The sequence below is a fragment of the Hemiscyllium ocellatum genome, chromosome 3 (assembly GCF_020745735.1).
Source record: "Hemiscyllium ocellatum isolate sHemOce1 chromosome 3, sHemOce1.pat.X.cur, whole genome shotgun sequence".
In the NCBI taxonomy this organism is placed as follows: domain Eukaryota; kingdom Metazoa; phylum Chordata; class Chondrichthyes; order Orectolobiformes; family Hemiscylliidae; genus Hemiscyllium; species Hemiscyllium ocellatum.
Genome location: NC_083403.1, coordinates 16,895,178 through 16,911,643, shown reverse-complemented (window position 1 = coordinate 16,911,643; position 16,466 = coordinate 16,895,178). Strand labels below are relative to the sequence as shown.

General features: G+C 40.6%; 1 protein-coding gene across 1 annotated transcript in view; it reads left to right on the top strand.

Annotated features, from left to right (window-relative positions):
• Positions 1–16,466, top strand: part of rev3l (REV3 like, DNA directed polymerase zeta catalytic subunit) — a 213,889-nt gene that overhangs the window by 155,857 nt on the left and 41,566 nt on the right. Inside the window, exons 22-25 of the mRNA XM_060848723.1 lie at positions 579–720; positions 5,766–6,010; positions 7,558–7,666; positions 9,518–9,724. Coding sequence (XP_060704706.1) covers positions 579–720; positions 5,766–6,010; positions 7,558–7,666; positions 9,518–9,724 — 703 coding nt within the window. The remainder of the gene's footprint in view (positions 1–578; positions 721–5,765; positions 6,011–7,557; positions 7,667–9,517; positions 9,725–16,466) is intronic.

Genomic DNA, 16,466 nt, shown 5'->3' with positions numbered 1-16,466 from the left:
TTACTGAATTAGTGGGCATTAGTATTGGCAAATCTTTTGTTTCAAATCTTTCATGTCTGGAATTAACTTGCAGTGAACAATATACAGAGTCAGATGTACAGCACGGAAACAGACCCTTTGGTCCAACTCGTCCAGGCTGAACAAATTAAATCTAGTCCCATTTGCCAACACTTGGTCCATATCCCTCTCAACGCTTCCTATTCATATACCCATCCAGATTCCTTTTAAATGTTGTAATTGTACCAGCCTCAACCACTTCCTGTGGCAGCTCATTCCATACATGCACCACTCTCTGTGAAAGTGTTGCCCCTCTGGTCCCTTTTAAATCTTCCCCTCTCACCCTAAAGTATTCCATTTATCCCAAAGTTTACAGTGTCCATCTTGGTGAACAGAAAAGAGGGGGATGGATTTATTTTCTGTTTGAAATGAGAAATAATTGCTCTACTGAACAAAAATGAACTTGGGACTGTGTGAAGATACAAGTGAGATTTTCTTTGTAACCTTAATGCTGCAATAAATATTAGTTTTATGGAGTGTTTTGCTGCTTCCGGTGTTCATTGTGTTTCATTTTACTGTAGGTGGAAAATGGTTGACCATTATGTTTGCCGTGTGCGTGGAAACGTACAGTTGCTGGAACAACTGGATTTGATTGGAAGGACGAGTGAATTAGCACGATTATTTGGCATCTTGTTCTATCATGTGCTGACAAGAGGTGCACAGGTTAGTAGTTAACTTTCAGGCTGTGTATCTGATACAGAAACAGTCCTGATACACATTAATATCACTATTTTACATCATTTTAATACCGTTGCACAAGTATGTTGTGATGATACATCTGTATCGTCCTAGCATTTTACCGTTTTTTCCAGTTGCATTTGTGGTCTACAAACCAGTGAAATTTGTCATGAATAGGAAAATATGAAATAAGATCATTAAATTTGTTTTATTACCCACTAGAAAAACTGATAATATCCCTACAGCTATAACTTTCCCTAACAATAAGATATTTTAAATTCCAGTATTTTAGTTTTATTTCCCATTGGGCTATTGATTTTGAACAGACCGTGATGAGAGAGCCTTCAACTGCTGCTGTCCAAATGTTTTCCATGCAATGTTGTTGTATGAAATTAAACTGTAATATTTTTGAAATCTGTGTAGGTACTATATGAATCAATCCAGATTTGTGTTTAAGGCATAATTTTGTTTTCAAAAAAAATCTGCTTTTCACAAAGACACAGTGCAAATTTAATGTTGCATGATAAAATGCTAAGAAGACATAACTTGACTTTTGGCTGTGGATTAATTTTTAAAATTCTGATCTATTTCCGTGAAAGATTAGGAATTCTTCACACAGTTACAGTGGTTATTTAGGATGTGGTGCTCCTGAAGATAGTTTAGATCAAACATTATTCTTAACATTACATTTTTTGGAGCAGCATGAATTTTGCTTGATATCAAAGTGACTCTAAAAGAATGTTAAAGTTTGTGGTTGAACTTAGTTTCCACAATAGCATCATGCAATTATTTCTTGTAGAGTACGCTTGTATTAGCTCTTGCAAATTTCAAAGATTAATTTGTCTAAGTACTCCATTATGGAATTTTAGACATGCGTAGGAGTCCTCTGGCTCATTGTCCAGCTTTTTAAAATGATTGAAAGTTTTGTATTCCTCTTTTGCTATTAAAAATATCCATTGAAATTTGTTGTATGAAAATGTAATGATTTCTGCCTCAATCTTTTTCTTATCAAAGTTTCTCATACTGCAGAGCTCCTATTATGGTACAAAGAAATATTTTATCCTAATTCTCTTCTCTATAATACACCATTCATTCTGTTTTGCTGGTTAAGAAATTAATGTGGAAATAAAGGTGATCTTCAAATGTAAGAAACTTGCTTTCCCTCACTTAGTTGCCTTCACCCTGCATCCAAGACCTCCATAGCTAAAAGTACGCATTGAAATGAGTAAATCATTAAATATTTAATATAATGCTTGCAAATGATTTGTATGCTTTGTGTATCAGTAGAAGCCCAAAGTATTGGTCACAATGTATAAAATCTTCACCAAAAATGTAGTGCAGCTGCAGTTTGTAAATAATATAAATAGACATAGTAATGCTAATTACACTTTATTTTCCTGGTCATTTGGCTTAATTTGAAAAATGGTTAAAAACTTCATAAATTTAGGGAATATGATTGATGTTTCTATGAGCAGTTTACTAAAGAAAAATGCATGTTGATTTTCCAATCTCTGACCAGAAAAATAAACACTTAATTAGAACGTCATGTAGTGATAATGCCTGTTTTGAGAGTGCAGTTTAGCTAAAAGCTGCAGACAACTTGGTGTGAGCATTGAGCAAGATGAAATTTACCTGAGCACTGAGAAATATTGCCACCTTGCTGCAAAGACTGATCAAATAATGAAAGTGTCCTTTAACACTGCAACATGGTGTATTCTATTGACCAGTAAATCACTTGTTCTTTCAGTGAATGTTGATGGTGTTGGCTAGGCTAGGCTAGCATTTACTTCCCATTGCTAGGTGTCCTTGAGACAGTGATGAGCTACCACCTTAGTTTAACGTAAAAAGGGGGAAGGCTTAAAAGACAATTTGAGAGGCAAGATTTTACAGAGACAGTGGTAAGTGCCTGGAATGCGCTGCCAGAGGAGGTGTGGAACCAGAAACAATAGCAATGTTTAAGAGCCGTTTTGACAGATAAGTGGAGGATAGAGGGCTAGGGATTGCAAAGTTTTTAATTTAGGAAACTATTGTGTGTCAGAAAGTTTAGTGGGTTGTAGAGTGTGCTGTACTGCTGTGTTCTTTGGGCGAACCCAATTTTTATTAGATGTGAGCTGATGGTAAAAATTGCTCATAATTTCGCATTGAAAAATAGCGTCACCTTGATCTGTTTCAGACTTGCTCAAGTTGAGCAGGCTGAGTCAATTTCTTTCTGTTAGAAGGAAAATGATGCTCATATTGGTTTTATTCTTCTGTAATTGCTATATCTGCCCTGAATTAGTGTCATTTTTAAACTTGGGAATTTATCCTTTGTTTGAGTGCAGAATTCTCAAAGTAAAAATCAAATAGTTGGAGGACTTCACTAATGTCTTCCTTTGTAAACTTGCTTCCAAACCTAGTACTAAATTGCCTATTGTGGGTTTGAACTGTGTTCAAGATTGTGTTAAAATACTTGGTCAGAAGTCACAAAACACCAGATTATAGTCCAACAGGTTCATTTGAAATCATAGCTCTTGGAGCATTGCTGCTTCATCAGGTGAAGTCTTGTTCACCTGACGAAGAAGTAGTGCTCCAAACTTTTTTGTAATGTCAAATAATCAGGTTTGACGTATGGTGTCATGTGACGTATGACTTTGTCCAGCTCCGTCTAACACCAGAACCTCCACATCATATGATACTTGAGTTTATTCCTAGGTTCAGTGGAGATCAGCTGTTCTTGATGTACACAAGATCAGCATAAAATCAGCTGGGCTTTAGACAGTCAGAAGAGCTTTTATTTGTCATTTCTGCCATAGTGGGCGGCACGGTGGCACAGTGGTTAGCACTGCTGCCTCACAGCGCCTGTAGACCCGGGTTCAATTCCCGACTCAGGCGACTGACTGTGTGGAGTTTGCACGTTCTCCCCGTGTCTGCGTGGGTTTCCTCCGGGTGCTCCGGTTTCCTCCCACAGTCACAAAGATGTGCGGGTCAGGTGAATTGGCCAAGCTAAATTGCCCGTAGTGTTAGGTAAGGGGTAAATGTAGGGGTATGGGTGGGTTGCGCTTCGGCGGGTCGGTGTGGACTTGTTGGGCCGAAGGGCCTGTTTCCACACTGTAAGTCTAATCTAATCTAAGTCTAATCTAATCTAATATACAACTGATAGAGTTTAAAAACAAGACAGTTTTCTTCCAGGACCAAGATGCTACATGGACAGCACAAACTACGTGATCATACAAAGGGCAGCATAAAGTGCATAAGAAGTACCAAACATGTAAATTGCAATGTGATAAAAAAATGATAATTAATAGACATTGCTTCTAGAATGATGTTGTGCAAAGAATTTCCAAAGGAAAAGAGTCCAATCATACAGAGTTAAGGAGCCTGATGAGAAACTGTTGCACAGTCTGGCCGTGAAGAGACCAAATGCTCCAGTATCTTCTGTCAGGTGGTGGGAGGGAGAAGTGTTTGAGTGAGGGGTGTGTGGGATCTTCCATAATGCTCTTAGCCTTTGTGATGTAGTGTGGGATGTAAGTGTCTGTAGTGATCTTCTCAGCTGTCTTCGCTATCCATTGAATCTGAGACAGTCCAATTCCCGAACCAAGCAGTGATGCAGCAGCTCAGGGCAGAAGCTTTATAGAAAGGGAATGTACCGAGGTGTTAATTGATGGAGCATATCTGTGGCCAGACATAAGACTATAAGACATTGGAGCAGAAATTAGGCTGTTCAGCCCATCAAGTCCACTCCACCATTCAATTATGGCTGATAAGTTTCTCAACCCTATTCTTCACATAACCTTTGATCCCCTTAACAATCAAGAACCTATCTATCTCTGCCTTAAATATATTCAATGACCTGGTCTCCACAGCTGTCTGCGGCAATGAATTTCATACTACTTCAGCCAGAGTGATGAATCTATCTCCTCATTTCCGTTCTGAAGGGTCTTCACTTTACTCTAAGATTGTGCCCTTGGGTCCTAGTCTGTACTGTTAATGGAAGCATCTTCCCATTGTTCACTTTATCCAGGCCTTTCAGTACTCTAAGTTTCAGTTAGATTTCCCCCTCATCCTTCTAAACTCCATCAAATATAGACTCAGAGTCTTCAAATATTCCTCAGATGTTTCATTCCTGGGATCATTCTCGTGAACCACGTCTGGACCTGCTCCAGGGCCAGGACATCCATCCTGAGATATGGGGCCCCAAATTGTGCAATGTTCTAAATGTGGTCTGACCAGAGTGTTATAAAACCTCAGACGTACATCCCTGCTTTTATATTCTAGCCCTTGCAAAATAAATGCCAACATTGTGTATATGCTTTCCTAAACTACCGACTCAACCTGTATGTTAACCTACAAAGAATCCTGGACTAGGATATTAAATCTCTTTGCACATAAGATTTGCATTTTCTCCCCATTTAGAAAATAGTCTGTCTCTATTCTTTCTACCAAAGTGTACAACTTTACATTTTTCCATATTGTATTCCATCTGCCACTTCTTTGCCCATTCTCTTAACCTGTCTAACTCTTTCTGTAGCCTTCCCGCCTCCTCAATATTACCTGTCCCTCCAGCTATCTTTGTATCTTCTGCAAATTTAGCCTGAATGCTCTCTGTTCCTTCATCTAGATCATTAATTTATAAAGTGAAAGGTTGTGGTCCAACCCTGACCCTTGCGGAACACCATTAGTCACCAGCTACAATCCTGAGAAGGACCATTTTATTCCCACTGCCAGACAGCCAATCTTCTGTCCATGCTAGTAACTTGCAACTAACACCATGGGCTCTTATCTTACTCCGCAGCCACCTGTGTGGCACCTTATCAAAGGCCTTCTGGAAGTCCAAGTACATAACATCCATTGGCTCTTGTTTGTCTAATATCTGCCAGCACTTGAGGCCCAGCCTGACAAAGAATATCATCATTCTGTAAAAATGCGAGGTCTGGTTAATCAGCTCTTTTTCATGTCAAAGGAGGAACAAGTAAGAAACTAGATACGACTGGAGAGAGTATTTTTTTTTGTTCTGGTTGACCAATTCTCTGTATTGCATTCCTGTTTTGCAGTATCGTGTGGAGTCCATGATGCTGCGTGTTGCCAAGCCAATGAACTACATTGCTGTAACTCCCAGTATTCAACAGCGATCTCACATGAGAGCTCCTCAGTGCATTCCTCTTGTGATGGAACCCGAATCTCGCTTCTATAGCAACTCTGTCCTGGTTCTGGATTTTCAGTCCCTGTACCCTTCTATTATTATAGCCTACAACTATTGCTACTCTACGTGCCTGGGTAGTATTGACTACCTTGGAAAGTAAGACATTTTACTAAATATAATTGTATTTTGAGTTGATTAGAACAGCGACTAGACTCAATGGAGATTAGATTCGGATGGTTCAGAAAAATAAAATGATGTTTAAACCAGTCATGTTACAGCTATTTTGTTTTTGGAGTAGTTTGAATTTTTATTCCACATTGTGCTGTAACAGAATCTACTGCAGCCCGCTGCAGATTCATATTCTACTAACACAGACTGTAATATAATGTTTATTTTCTTTTGAATTAAATAGCAGGTGATACAACCTTCTATAATGGTGCAACTGAAGTTGGTTCACCTTGTAGTAAAAAGGAAGTGAAGATTTGCTGTATAACTCGAGAATCAAGGACTAAAGTTAGAGGGGAGAAAATAAGAGAACCTGAGGGGGTAACTAATTTTACCAGGGTGATATGCACGTGGTTGAGGTCGGTACATTTAACAACATTTAAAAGACATTTGGTCAAATACATGAATAGGAAAGGTTTAGAAGAGTATGAGCCAAGTGCAAGTAAATGGGGATAGCGTTTATGAACATTTTTGGACAGCATGAACCAGGTTGGGCAAAGGGCCTGTCTCTGTGCTATAGGATTACGGCTATAACTCAAAATGCCTTGTAATTGGAAGTCACTCTGGGTAGGGGTTTTGAGATATGTGATTTTAATATCTACAATAATATAATTTTAATATGTCAGCTGTTAAGGGAGGCATCTAAATCCTTCAAAATTAATCTTAAATTGTAGGAACTTCACAATACAATATCAGCACATTTTGATGCTTTTTCAACATTGCTATGATTAAAATAATTGCTCTAGAATTTTCAAAATATTTGCTTCAATCTGTTGATGAATATGTCTGCCAGTAGTTTCTTCTAGAGTGGAGTTTTATACTTTGAAATATTTGAATTTTGAGGGGTTGAAATTTGTCTCAAAAGTATCATTTGTGATGGTAGCAAAATTCTGGAGAAGTCCAGCAGGTCTGATAGCTGTGGAGAGAGAAAGAGTAAATGTTTTGAGTCCAATATAACTCTTCAGAACTGAAAGGAGCTGGAAAATCTTTTTTTAATCTGTAGACAGAGAGGGAAGAGGTGCAAGTGGAACAGCTGATGAGGATGCCCAGAGCAAAAGGTAAAGAAGTGTTAGAGGTGTAAAATTGGTGTAAATGAAGGTGAGAAAATGTTTCTGCTCAGCTGGGCTATCTGTCACTAACCCCAGCCCACAGTCTCGATTATTCAAAACTGAGAGGAAAACAATTTGGGTGGAGTTTAATCTACTGCCATTCACCCAGAATTCTGCAATGTTTCAACACTAAGTTCAGTTTGCATTTGCAATTTGAGTCTCACTGCTGCCTCTTAATGAGGAAGAATAAGAAAGAGAGTGGTGTAGGTGTAATTACTTTCTCATTTTGACTTTGCTCCTCTCTGGCTCCCATGCATCAGATCTGTCTCCTGGAGAAAGTATGGTCACACACTGGTAGTGCAAGAGTGAAGCACTTGATGTCCTGTTTACCAGGAATAAAATCAAAATTGTCCTTGTTTCTTTTATCAGAGATGAAGAATTTAAATTTGGCTGCATTTCCCAGAAAGTGCCTCCAGAGTTGCTTCACCGGCTTTGGAATGACATCACTATATCACCAAATGGAGTGGCCTTTGTTAAGGTATGAGTTAAAGACTGCTCAATATATAGTAGTACTTAAGGTAAAACTAATTGTAATATGTTGTAAAGTGATTCTAAGAATATTAAGAATGCATTTCTATTGTTAAAATTATTGATTGGAATACCTGGGTTACAAGGTGCTGTAGCTAACATAGATAATTTTGCAGTGAGCTGAAACCAAATCACACTTTTTTCTCACGTTTATCATTCATAGGACTTGTGTTATTGGCTAGCATTTATTGCCTGTCTCTAATTACCCTTAGGAAGGTGGTGGTGAGCTGCCTTCTTGAACTGCTGTAGTGCATAAGTTGACCCACAGTGCCAATAGAGAGGGTATGCCAGGATTTCGACCTGGTGACAGCGAAGGAACACTGATTTAGGCTTGGAGGGGAACTTGCAGGAGGTGGAGTTACCATGTATCTGCTGCCCTTGTTCTTCAAGATAAAAGTGGTTGTGGATTTGGAAAGTATTATTTAAGGATCTTTCATGAATTTTTATAGTGCATTTTCTGGTAATGCACATCATTGCTACTGAATTGCAGTGGTGGAGGGAGTGGATGTTTGAGGATATGATGCCAATCCAGCAGACTGGTACAAATTAATTCTTAGACCAGATTTCAGCTGAGGTGGTTTATTGGTAGCCCAGTTTCGAACCATGAATGTCACCTGTTGTTAATTGTTCATCTTAAAATTTATTTTAAAACTGTTTCTGAAGCTTTCATAATAATATCTAAACATCAAGCGGTGTATGTGAAGAGTGCTTCTTTCCTCTTTTTTTTAAAAGATCTGTGCAGAAATAGAATCAGTACAATGCTGATAAAGGCCTTTGGTCTATTTGAATCTGTGCTGGCCTTCCAAAAATCATCCCACCCTATACTATGAACCCACATTTACCAGGGCTAATTCTATTAGGCTGCATATCCCTGGCACTATGGGACAATTTAGCATGGTTGATCCACCTAAGTTCTACGTCTTTGGACTGAGAGAAGAAACTGGAGCACCTAGTAGAAACCCACACAGACAAGATTGGAATTGAACCCAGGTCCTTTGTGCTCTGGGGTAACAGTGCTGACCACTGGACCACCATAAATTGGTTAATTGAAACCAAAAGAACTGTGGTTGCTGTAAGTCCAAAACAAAAACAGAAACAAAGTTAACATTTCGGTTTGAGTGACCCCTCTTCAGAATTGATGGCAGCTAGGAAAATGTTGGTTTATATGGTGCAGGTATGCCAAAAACAGATTGATCTTACATATTTTCCTAAGGAACCCTGTAATAAGAGAATGAATTATCTCTAGCATGAAACAGCCATGTACTCCTGCAGAGTACCAAACAGGAGCAGCTCTGCAGGCAGTAAATAACTTTTAATTAGCCTGGTAAAGACCAAACAGTTTAGGTTTCTTGTGTCTCCAAGTGAATATGAGGCCCTTTTCAAAATCGGTATGGGCTTGGTAGGATACACATAAATGTCCCTGCTTGTATATGAGGCCAAAACTTAACTAAACTTCATTTATGCACATTTGTTTAGAATGTGGAATGCATTACCACAAATGATTGAGAGAAATAATATTTTAAGGTGAAGCTCAATAAGCACATGAAGAAAGAAATCGAAGGATGTACAGAGGGTTAAATCAAGAGGGAAAAGAGTATAAACACCAGCACAGATCTGTTTAATGAACAGTCTATATTTTGGCTGTAAACTTTCCAAGTTACATTTGTTTGTCTCTGGGTTAATTTAAATGAAAGAAAACTACAAAACAGAGGTTGACGACCTCCTTTGGTGTGAAGAAAGGTTTTAAATGTTTCTCTCTATTCAGCTTTTTCACAAATGTGTAATTGTATTGTTATTGTAGCCATCTGTGCGGAAAGGTGTGTTACCAAGCATGCTTGAAGAGATACTGAAAACCAGAATAATGGTTAAACACGCAATGAAAGCCCACAAGAAGGACAATGCCCTTACGAAACTGCTTCATGCTCGACAGCTGGGTCTAAAACTCATTGCCAACTTCACTTATGGTTACACTGCTGCTAACTTTTCTGGAAGAATGCCATGTGTTGAGGTACTATAATGATACTTAGAATGCACATTTTTGCAAGATTTTTCAATTGCAAATGAATTAAAAACCTTCAATTTAATCAAATGTGGACTGCACATGTATAATTTTGCGTATGTTTTTTCAGTAACTTAAAGCTTTCAGTAACTTAGCCAGAATGACATATTTCTAAGCTGTAACATTGTAAGCAAATATAAAAAAATTAGTTTGATATATGTAATTTATTGCAGCAAATTATTGGGCTAGTGGATTGGTAGCCTTTGTTACGAGAGGATTTGACTACAAGAATAGTGAAGTCTTACCTCCAATTGTACAGAAGCCTGGTTAGACCTCGCTGGAATACAGTATGCAGCTTTGGCCTCCTTACCTCAGGAGGGTTGTTATTGCTATAGAGTGAGAGGATTGATGAGGGTGGAGTAGTGGATGCGATCTATATTGACTTCAGTAAAGTTTTCATTAAGGTTCCTCATGGTAGACTGGTCAGCCACGTTAGATCACATGGAATACAGGGAGAACTAGCCATTTGGATACAGAATTATACTGACCTTTGACTATAGTCATTGAGAGTGATAGGAGCATAAGGTATGGGAAAGTATTTAATTGGGGGAGGGGGAAATTACAATGCTATTAGGCAGGACTGGAGCACCTAAATTGGGAACACTGGGAAATGCACAACAGCTTTAGGAAGCACTTGCTGATAGTGTTGGACAGGTTTACCCCACTGAGGCAAGGAAGGGATAGTAAGTTGAGAACAACCTTCGGTGACAAGGCATGTGGGACATCTCTTCAAGAGGAAGAAGAAGGCTGACTTAAGGTTGAGGAGACAAGGATCAGATAGGACCTTAGAGGGCTACAGTGTAGCCAGGAAGGAACTGAAGAATGGACTGAGGAGAGCTAGAAGGGGGCATGAAAAAGATTTAGCAAGTAGAATTAAGGAAACCCCCAAGGCCTTCTACACTTTTATGTGAGGAACAGGAGGATGGCCAGAGTGAGGTTAGAGCCAATTAGGGACAGTTCCCTCCAATCAGAGGGAACTTGCTCCTGAAGTTGGAGGAGGTTGGGAAGGTCCTTTTAAGGAATACTTTATTTCAGTATTCCGTTCTGAGGTGCCTTTTGACGTTTTGTGAGGACAGCGTGAAACAAGTTGATGTTGAGGAAGATGTGCTTAATACTTTGAAAAACATAAGGATAGAAACCTAGGGTATATTCCATCTGGCCCAAGGGACTTATCTATGAGCAACAAGGGAAGAGATTGCTGTATCTTTGGCAACGAACTTTGCGTCCTCACTGCCCACTGGAATAGTACCAGATGTTTGGAGGATGGCTAATGTTCTTCCCTTGTTCAAGAAGGGGAATAAGATAATCCTGGGAATTACAGACCAGTCAAATTATTGGGGAGGATTCTGCAAGACAGGATTTATGATTACTTGATTAAAGCTAATCGGCATGGTTTTGTGAGGGTCAGATTTACAACCTTTATTGAATTCTGAGGATGGGATAAAACACATTGAAGGTAGAGCAGTGGATGTGGTATACGTAGATTTTTAGCAAGGCATTTGATAAGGTTCCCCATGGTAGGCTCAATCCGAGAGTAAGGAGACATGGGATACAGGGAAATCTGGCTGTCTGGATACCGAATTGGCTGGCCTGTAGAATTCAGAGGGTGGTGCTAGATGGAAAGTATTCAGCCTGGAGCTTGGTGATCAGTGGTGTTCCACAGGGGTCGGTTCTGGGACCTCTGCTCTTTGTGACTTTTACAAATGACTTGGATGAGGAAATAGAAAGATGGGTTAGTAAGTTTGCCAATGACACAAAGGTTAATGGAGTTGTGGATAGTGTGGAAGCTGTTGTAGGTTGCAACGTGACACTGACAGGATGCAGAACTGGGCTGATAAGTGGCAGATGGAGTTCAACCTGAAGAAGTGTGAAGTGATTCACTTTGGAAGGTCGAATTTGAATGCAATGTGAGGAATAGGGATATCTTGGCATCCACGTCCATAAATCCCGCAAAGATGCGACGCTAGTTGATAGGTTTATTAAGAAGGCGTATGGTGTGTTGGCTTTCATTAGCAGGGGGAGTTTTGAGTTTAAGAGCCATGAAATTATGCTGCAGCTCTATAGAGCCCTAGTTAAAACACTTGGAATATTGCGTTCAGTTCTGGTTGCCTCATAGGGAAGATGTGGAAGCTTTGGGAAGGGTGCAGAGGAGATTTACCAGGATGCTGCCTGCACTGGAGGGCACGTCTTATGAAGAAAGACTGTTGGAGCTAGGGCTTTTCTCATTGGAGCAAAGAAGGATGAGAGGTGGACTAGATAGGCCTGAGAGTGGATAGTCATAGACTTTTTCCCCTGGCTGTAATGTCCACCGTGGTGGGCATAATTTTAAGGTGATTAGAGGAAGGTTTAGGGGAGATGTCAGAGGAAGGTTCTTTACTCAGTATTGGGTGTGTGGAATACACTGCCAGCAATGGTAGCAGAGTCAGATACATAGGGACATTTAAGCGACTATTGGATAGGCATGCAGAAGCTAGTACAATGAAGGATATGTTGGTTAGTCTGATTTTTAGAGTTGGATACAAGGTCAGCACACCATTGAGGGCCAAAGGGCCTGTACTGTGTTGTACTGTTCAATGTTCTGTGTTCTAGAACTAGCTAGAAGGTTGGAGACAGGGTGGTGATGGAGGGTTGATTTTCAACTGGAAGCCTGTGACCATTTGTGCCACAAGGATTGATGCTGGGTCCACTGCTTTTCTTCATTTTATGTAAATGATTTGGATGTGAAACAGTATGTTTTGCAAATGATGCCAAATTTGGACGTGTAGTGTACAGCGAAGGATGTTACCTCAGAGTACAACAGCATCTGATCAGATGGGCCAAGGAGTGGCAGATGGATTTTTAATTTAGTTAAATGGGAGGGACTGCATTTTGGAAAGGCAAATCAGGGCAGAACGTATACACTTAATGGTAAGGTCTTAGAGTGTTGCTGAACAGGGGACACTTTGGAATGCAGGTCCATAGTTCCTTGAAAGTGGAGTCTCCGGTAGTTAGAATGATGAAGAAGGTGTTTAGTATCTTTCTTTATTGGTCAGTACATTGAGTACAGGAGTTGGGAGGTCATGTTGCGGCTGTGCAAGACACTTTTGGAATACTGCGTGCAATTCTGGTCTTCCTATTGGAAGGATGTTGTGAAACTTGAAAGCATTCAGAAAAGATTTACAAGGATGTTGTCAGGGTTGGAGGTTTTGAGCTAGAGGGAAAGGTTGAATAGACTGGGGCTGTTTTCCCTGGAGCATCAGAGGCTGAAGGGTGACCAGAGGCTAGAGATTTATAAAAACATGAGAGGCATGGATAAGGTAAATAGACCAGGTATTTTACCTTGGGTGGGGGAATTCAGAACTAAAGGGGAAAGATTTAAAAGCAACCTAAGGAGTAACCTTTCCATGCAGGGGATGGTGTGTGAATGGAATGAGCTGCCAGGGGAAGTGGTGGAGACTGGTATAATTACAGCATTTTAAAAGGCCTGTGGATGGGAATGTGGATAGGAAGGGTTTAAAGGGATATGGGCGAAGTGCTGCCAAATGGGATAGATTAGGTTAGAATATCTGGTCGGCACAGGTGAGTTGGATGGAAGAGTCTGGTTCCGTGTTGTACATCTCTATGACTCTGAGTGCAGCAATAGTTCACCAGGCTTGTTGCCATTGTGGCAGGACTGTCCTCTGATAGTTTGGACAACCTGGCCCTCTGTTATACGGGCAGAGTTCTGCAACATGAAATGGGGCCCTTTGGACTATGTATCTACACCAATCATCAGCAACTATCTATTCTAGTACAATTTTTCAGCACTTGGCCCATAGACTTTTTTGCGATGACACTTTGAGTGTTCATCTCAATGCGACCAAAATGTTGTGATGTTTCCATCTTTTCTACACTTTTAGACCAGGTAACCTCTGAACCTCCTGCTTTTAAATCTAGGCTCCCCAGTTACTGATCTCTAACCTAAGGGGAATGTTTCGTATTGTGTACTGTAGGCCCTCCTAATTTTGTACACCTCCATCAGGTTCTCCCCCTTACCCACCTAACCTTCTCTGCCTTAAGGGAAACTGCCAGAAGTTTCTCTTCAAAGCTGAAATGCTGCAACCCAGGCAACACCCTGGTGAATCACCTCTGCACTGTAATGACTGTGCTGTTTTATCTTTCTTTTACTAAACTCTGCACCGAAATATGAGAGAGAGAGAGAGCTGTTCTAAAACCAGTGTTTTGGTGAGGATGCTGCAGTTTTGAAAACCAAATGAGCTGACATCCAGGCCAGACATTGTGTAAACATCTGTTTGACCCAGCAGTGATTGAAGAGATCAGTTGTAGACAATTTGGAACAGAGGAGATGTACAATACAGCTTTTATTTCCAATAAATAGTTCATTGGGCTAGTGACTAGTTATCAATGACCAACACCTTTGTGCTTTCTAGTAACAACATTGGTTTCTGTGTGACTGAACAGTTTGGATCAAGAAATATTAGAGCGAGAAAAATTTTCAGTTCTTCCCCATCTCAGTTGTAGCCTGTCACTGTTCTCTATAGTCAACAATCACTTTAATACTTAAGGAACTCAGTTTTTTTTTCCCTCTGCCCATAATCTATTTAACCCTCTGTTCAGGGGAGTTTGAGGGGATTAGGGTTTTAATTAGTAATATTATATGAATACAGGTTATAAATGTCTGCCTACATCTAGTCTAATTACTTAAAATAAATAGTGATTTTTGTTCGATCCAGAAACTTGGTCTTTGCTTTTTAACGCTCAAGGTCTGTAAGTTGGTAAGTTGGGAAACTTTGCCTACTTTATAAAATCACTAAGTTCTGTGACAAGGCTGGGAATAGCTGGGCTCAATTTCTAATGTGCTACCACAGTGGGTTATGGCAGCAGCCATATCCTTCCTATAATGTGATAACCAGAACTGTGTGCAGTAATTCAGTTGTAACTTAACTAACACCTTTCCCTGTAACCTCCTTGCTCTTGTGAAAAGGACTTTTGCCCAGTTCTGGAATTGTTCTCTTCTGTCAATGTTTCAACCAAGGCCATAATGAGGTCAAGAGCTGGGTGACCCTGCTGGAGTATTAATGAGCAGATTATTGCTAAACAAGTGCTGCTTAATGGCAATACATATGACTGCTTGCATCACTTTATTAATGATCAAGAGGAGACTGTTAGGGCATTAATTGGCCAGGTTGGATTTGTCCTACTACTTGTGTATAGGGCATGCATGGACAATTTTCCACTGTCAGATAGGTGCAGTGCTGTAGATGTACTGGAACAGTTTTGTCAGTGTCACGGCACATTGAGCACAGCAAGTCCGTATTAGTGCCAGAAGCCTTCCTCCAGCTGTTTTGTGATATCACACGGAGTGAATCAAATTGACTGAAAACTGGCATGTGTGATGCTGGGGTCCTCTTGAGGCCGAAATGGATCATCCATGATTGTTGTGAATGCTCCAGTCTTGCCCTTTGCATTGATGTGCTGGATTCCCCCATTAGTGACACTGGCTATCTCTGTGGAGCCACCTCCAATGAGTTGTTAATTGTCCACCACAACTCATGATTGGATGCAGCAGGATAGCAGAACACTTCAATGACCTTTACTCAAACTATCCACATGATTCATCCACTGGCATTTCATTTCACACACTCACCACTAGATGTTTTTAAAAAAGAAGTGGATTTCATGTTGAGGTTGTACAAGATGTTGGTGGGGCCTCTTTGGGAGCACCGTGCGCAGCTCTGGTCACCCTACTATAGGCAGGATATTATTAAATTAGAGAGGGTTCAGAAAAGATTTACCAGAGTGTTGCCAGAATGGCAGGGTGTGAGTTCTAAAAATAGGCTGGGACATCTTTCACTGGAGCCTGTAGGAGGTTGAGGGGTGAACTTGTAGAGATTTATAAAATCATACGGGGCAGAGGTCAGGTGAGTAGCAAGAGTCTTTTCCCTTTCATGGGGGCCTTCAAAACTAGGAGCCATATTTTTTGAGGTGAGAGGACAAAGCTTTTTACACTCTTTTTATAGTGTGTTTTATGTGTGGACTGAACTGCCAGAGGAAGTGTGTAGGTACAGTTACAACACTTAAAAGACATTTGAATAAATACATGAATGGTGAAAGTTGGAAGGCATATTGGCCAAACGCAGACAAATGGGAATCGTTTAGTTTGAAAACATAGTCGGAGTGGACTAGTTGGACCAAAGAGTCTGTTTCCATACTCTATCACCCATAAAGACGCAGGGTGATAATAATGCTTCAGGGCAACCTAGGTCAGTTGATTTGTTGGGCAAACACATGACAGCTGTCAAGATTAGAGTGGAGCTGGAAAAGCACTGCAGGTCAGGCAGCGTCCGAGGAGCAGGAAAATCGACGTTTCAAACAAAAGCTCTTCATCAGAAATTAGGCTGGGAGCCTCCGGGGTGGAGAGTTAAATAGGAGGAGGGGGTGGGGCTGGGGAGAAGGTAGCTAAGAGTGCAACAGGGGGATGGCGGTGGGGATAAAGGTGATAGGTCGGAGAGGAGGGTGGAGTGGATAGGTGGGAAGGGAGACTGGCAGGTACGACAGGTCATGAGGACGGTGCTGAGCTGGAAGATTGGAACTGGGGGGAGGGGGAAATGAGGAAACTGGTGAAGTCCACATTAATGTCCTGGGGTTGGAGGGTCCCGGGGCGAATGGTGAGACGTTCTTCCTCCAGGCGTCAGGTGGTGAGGGAGCGGCG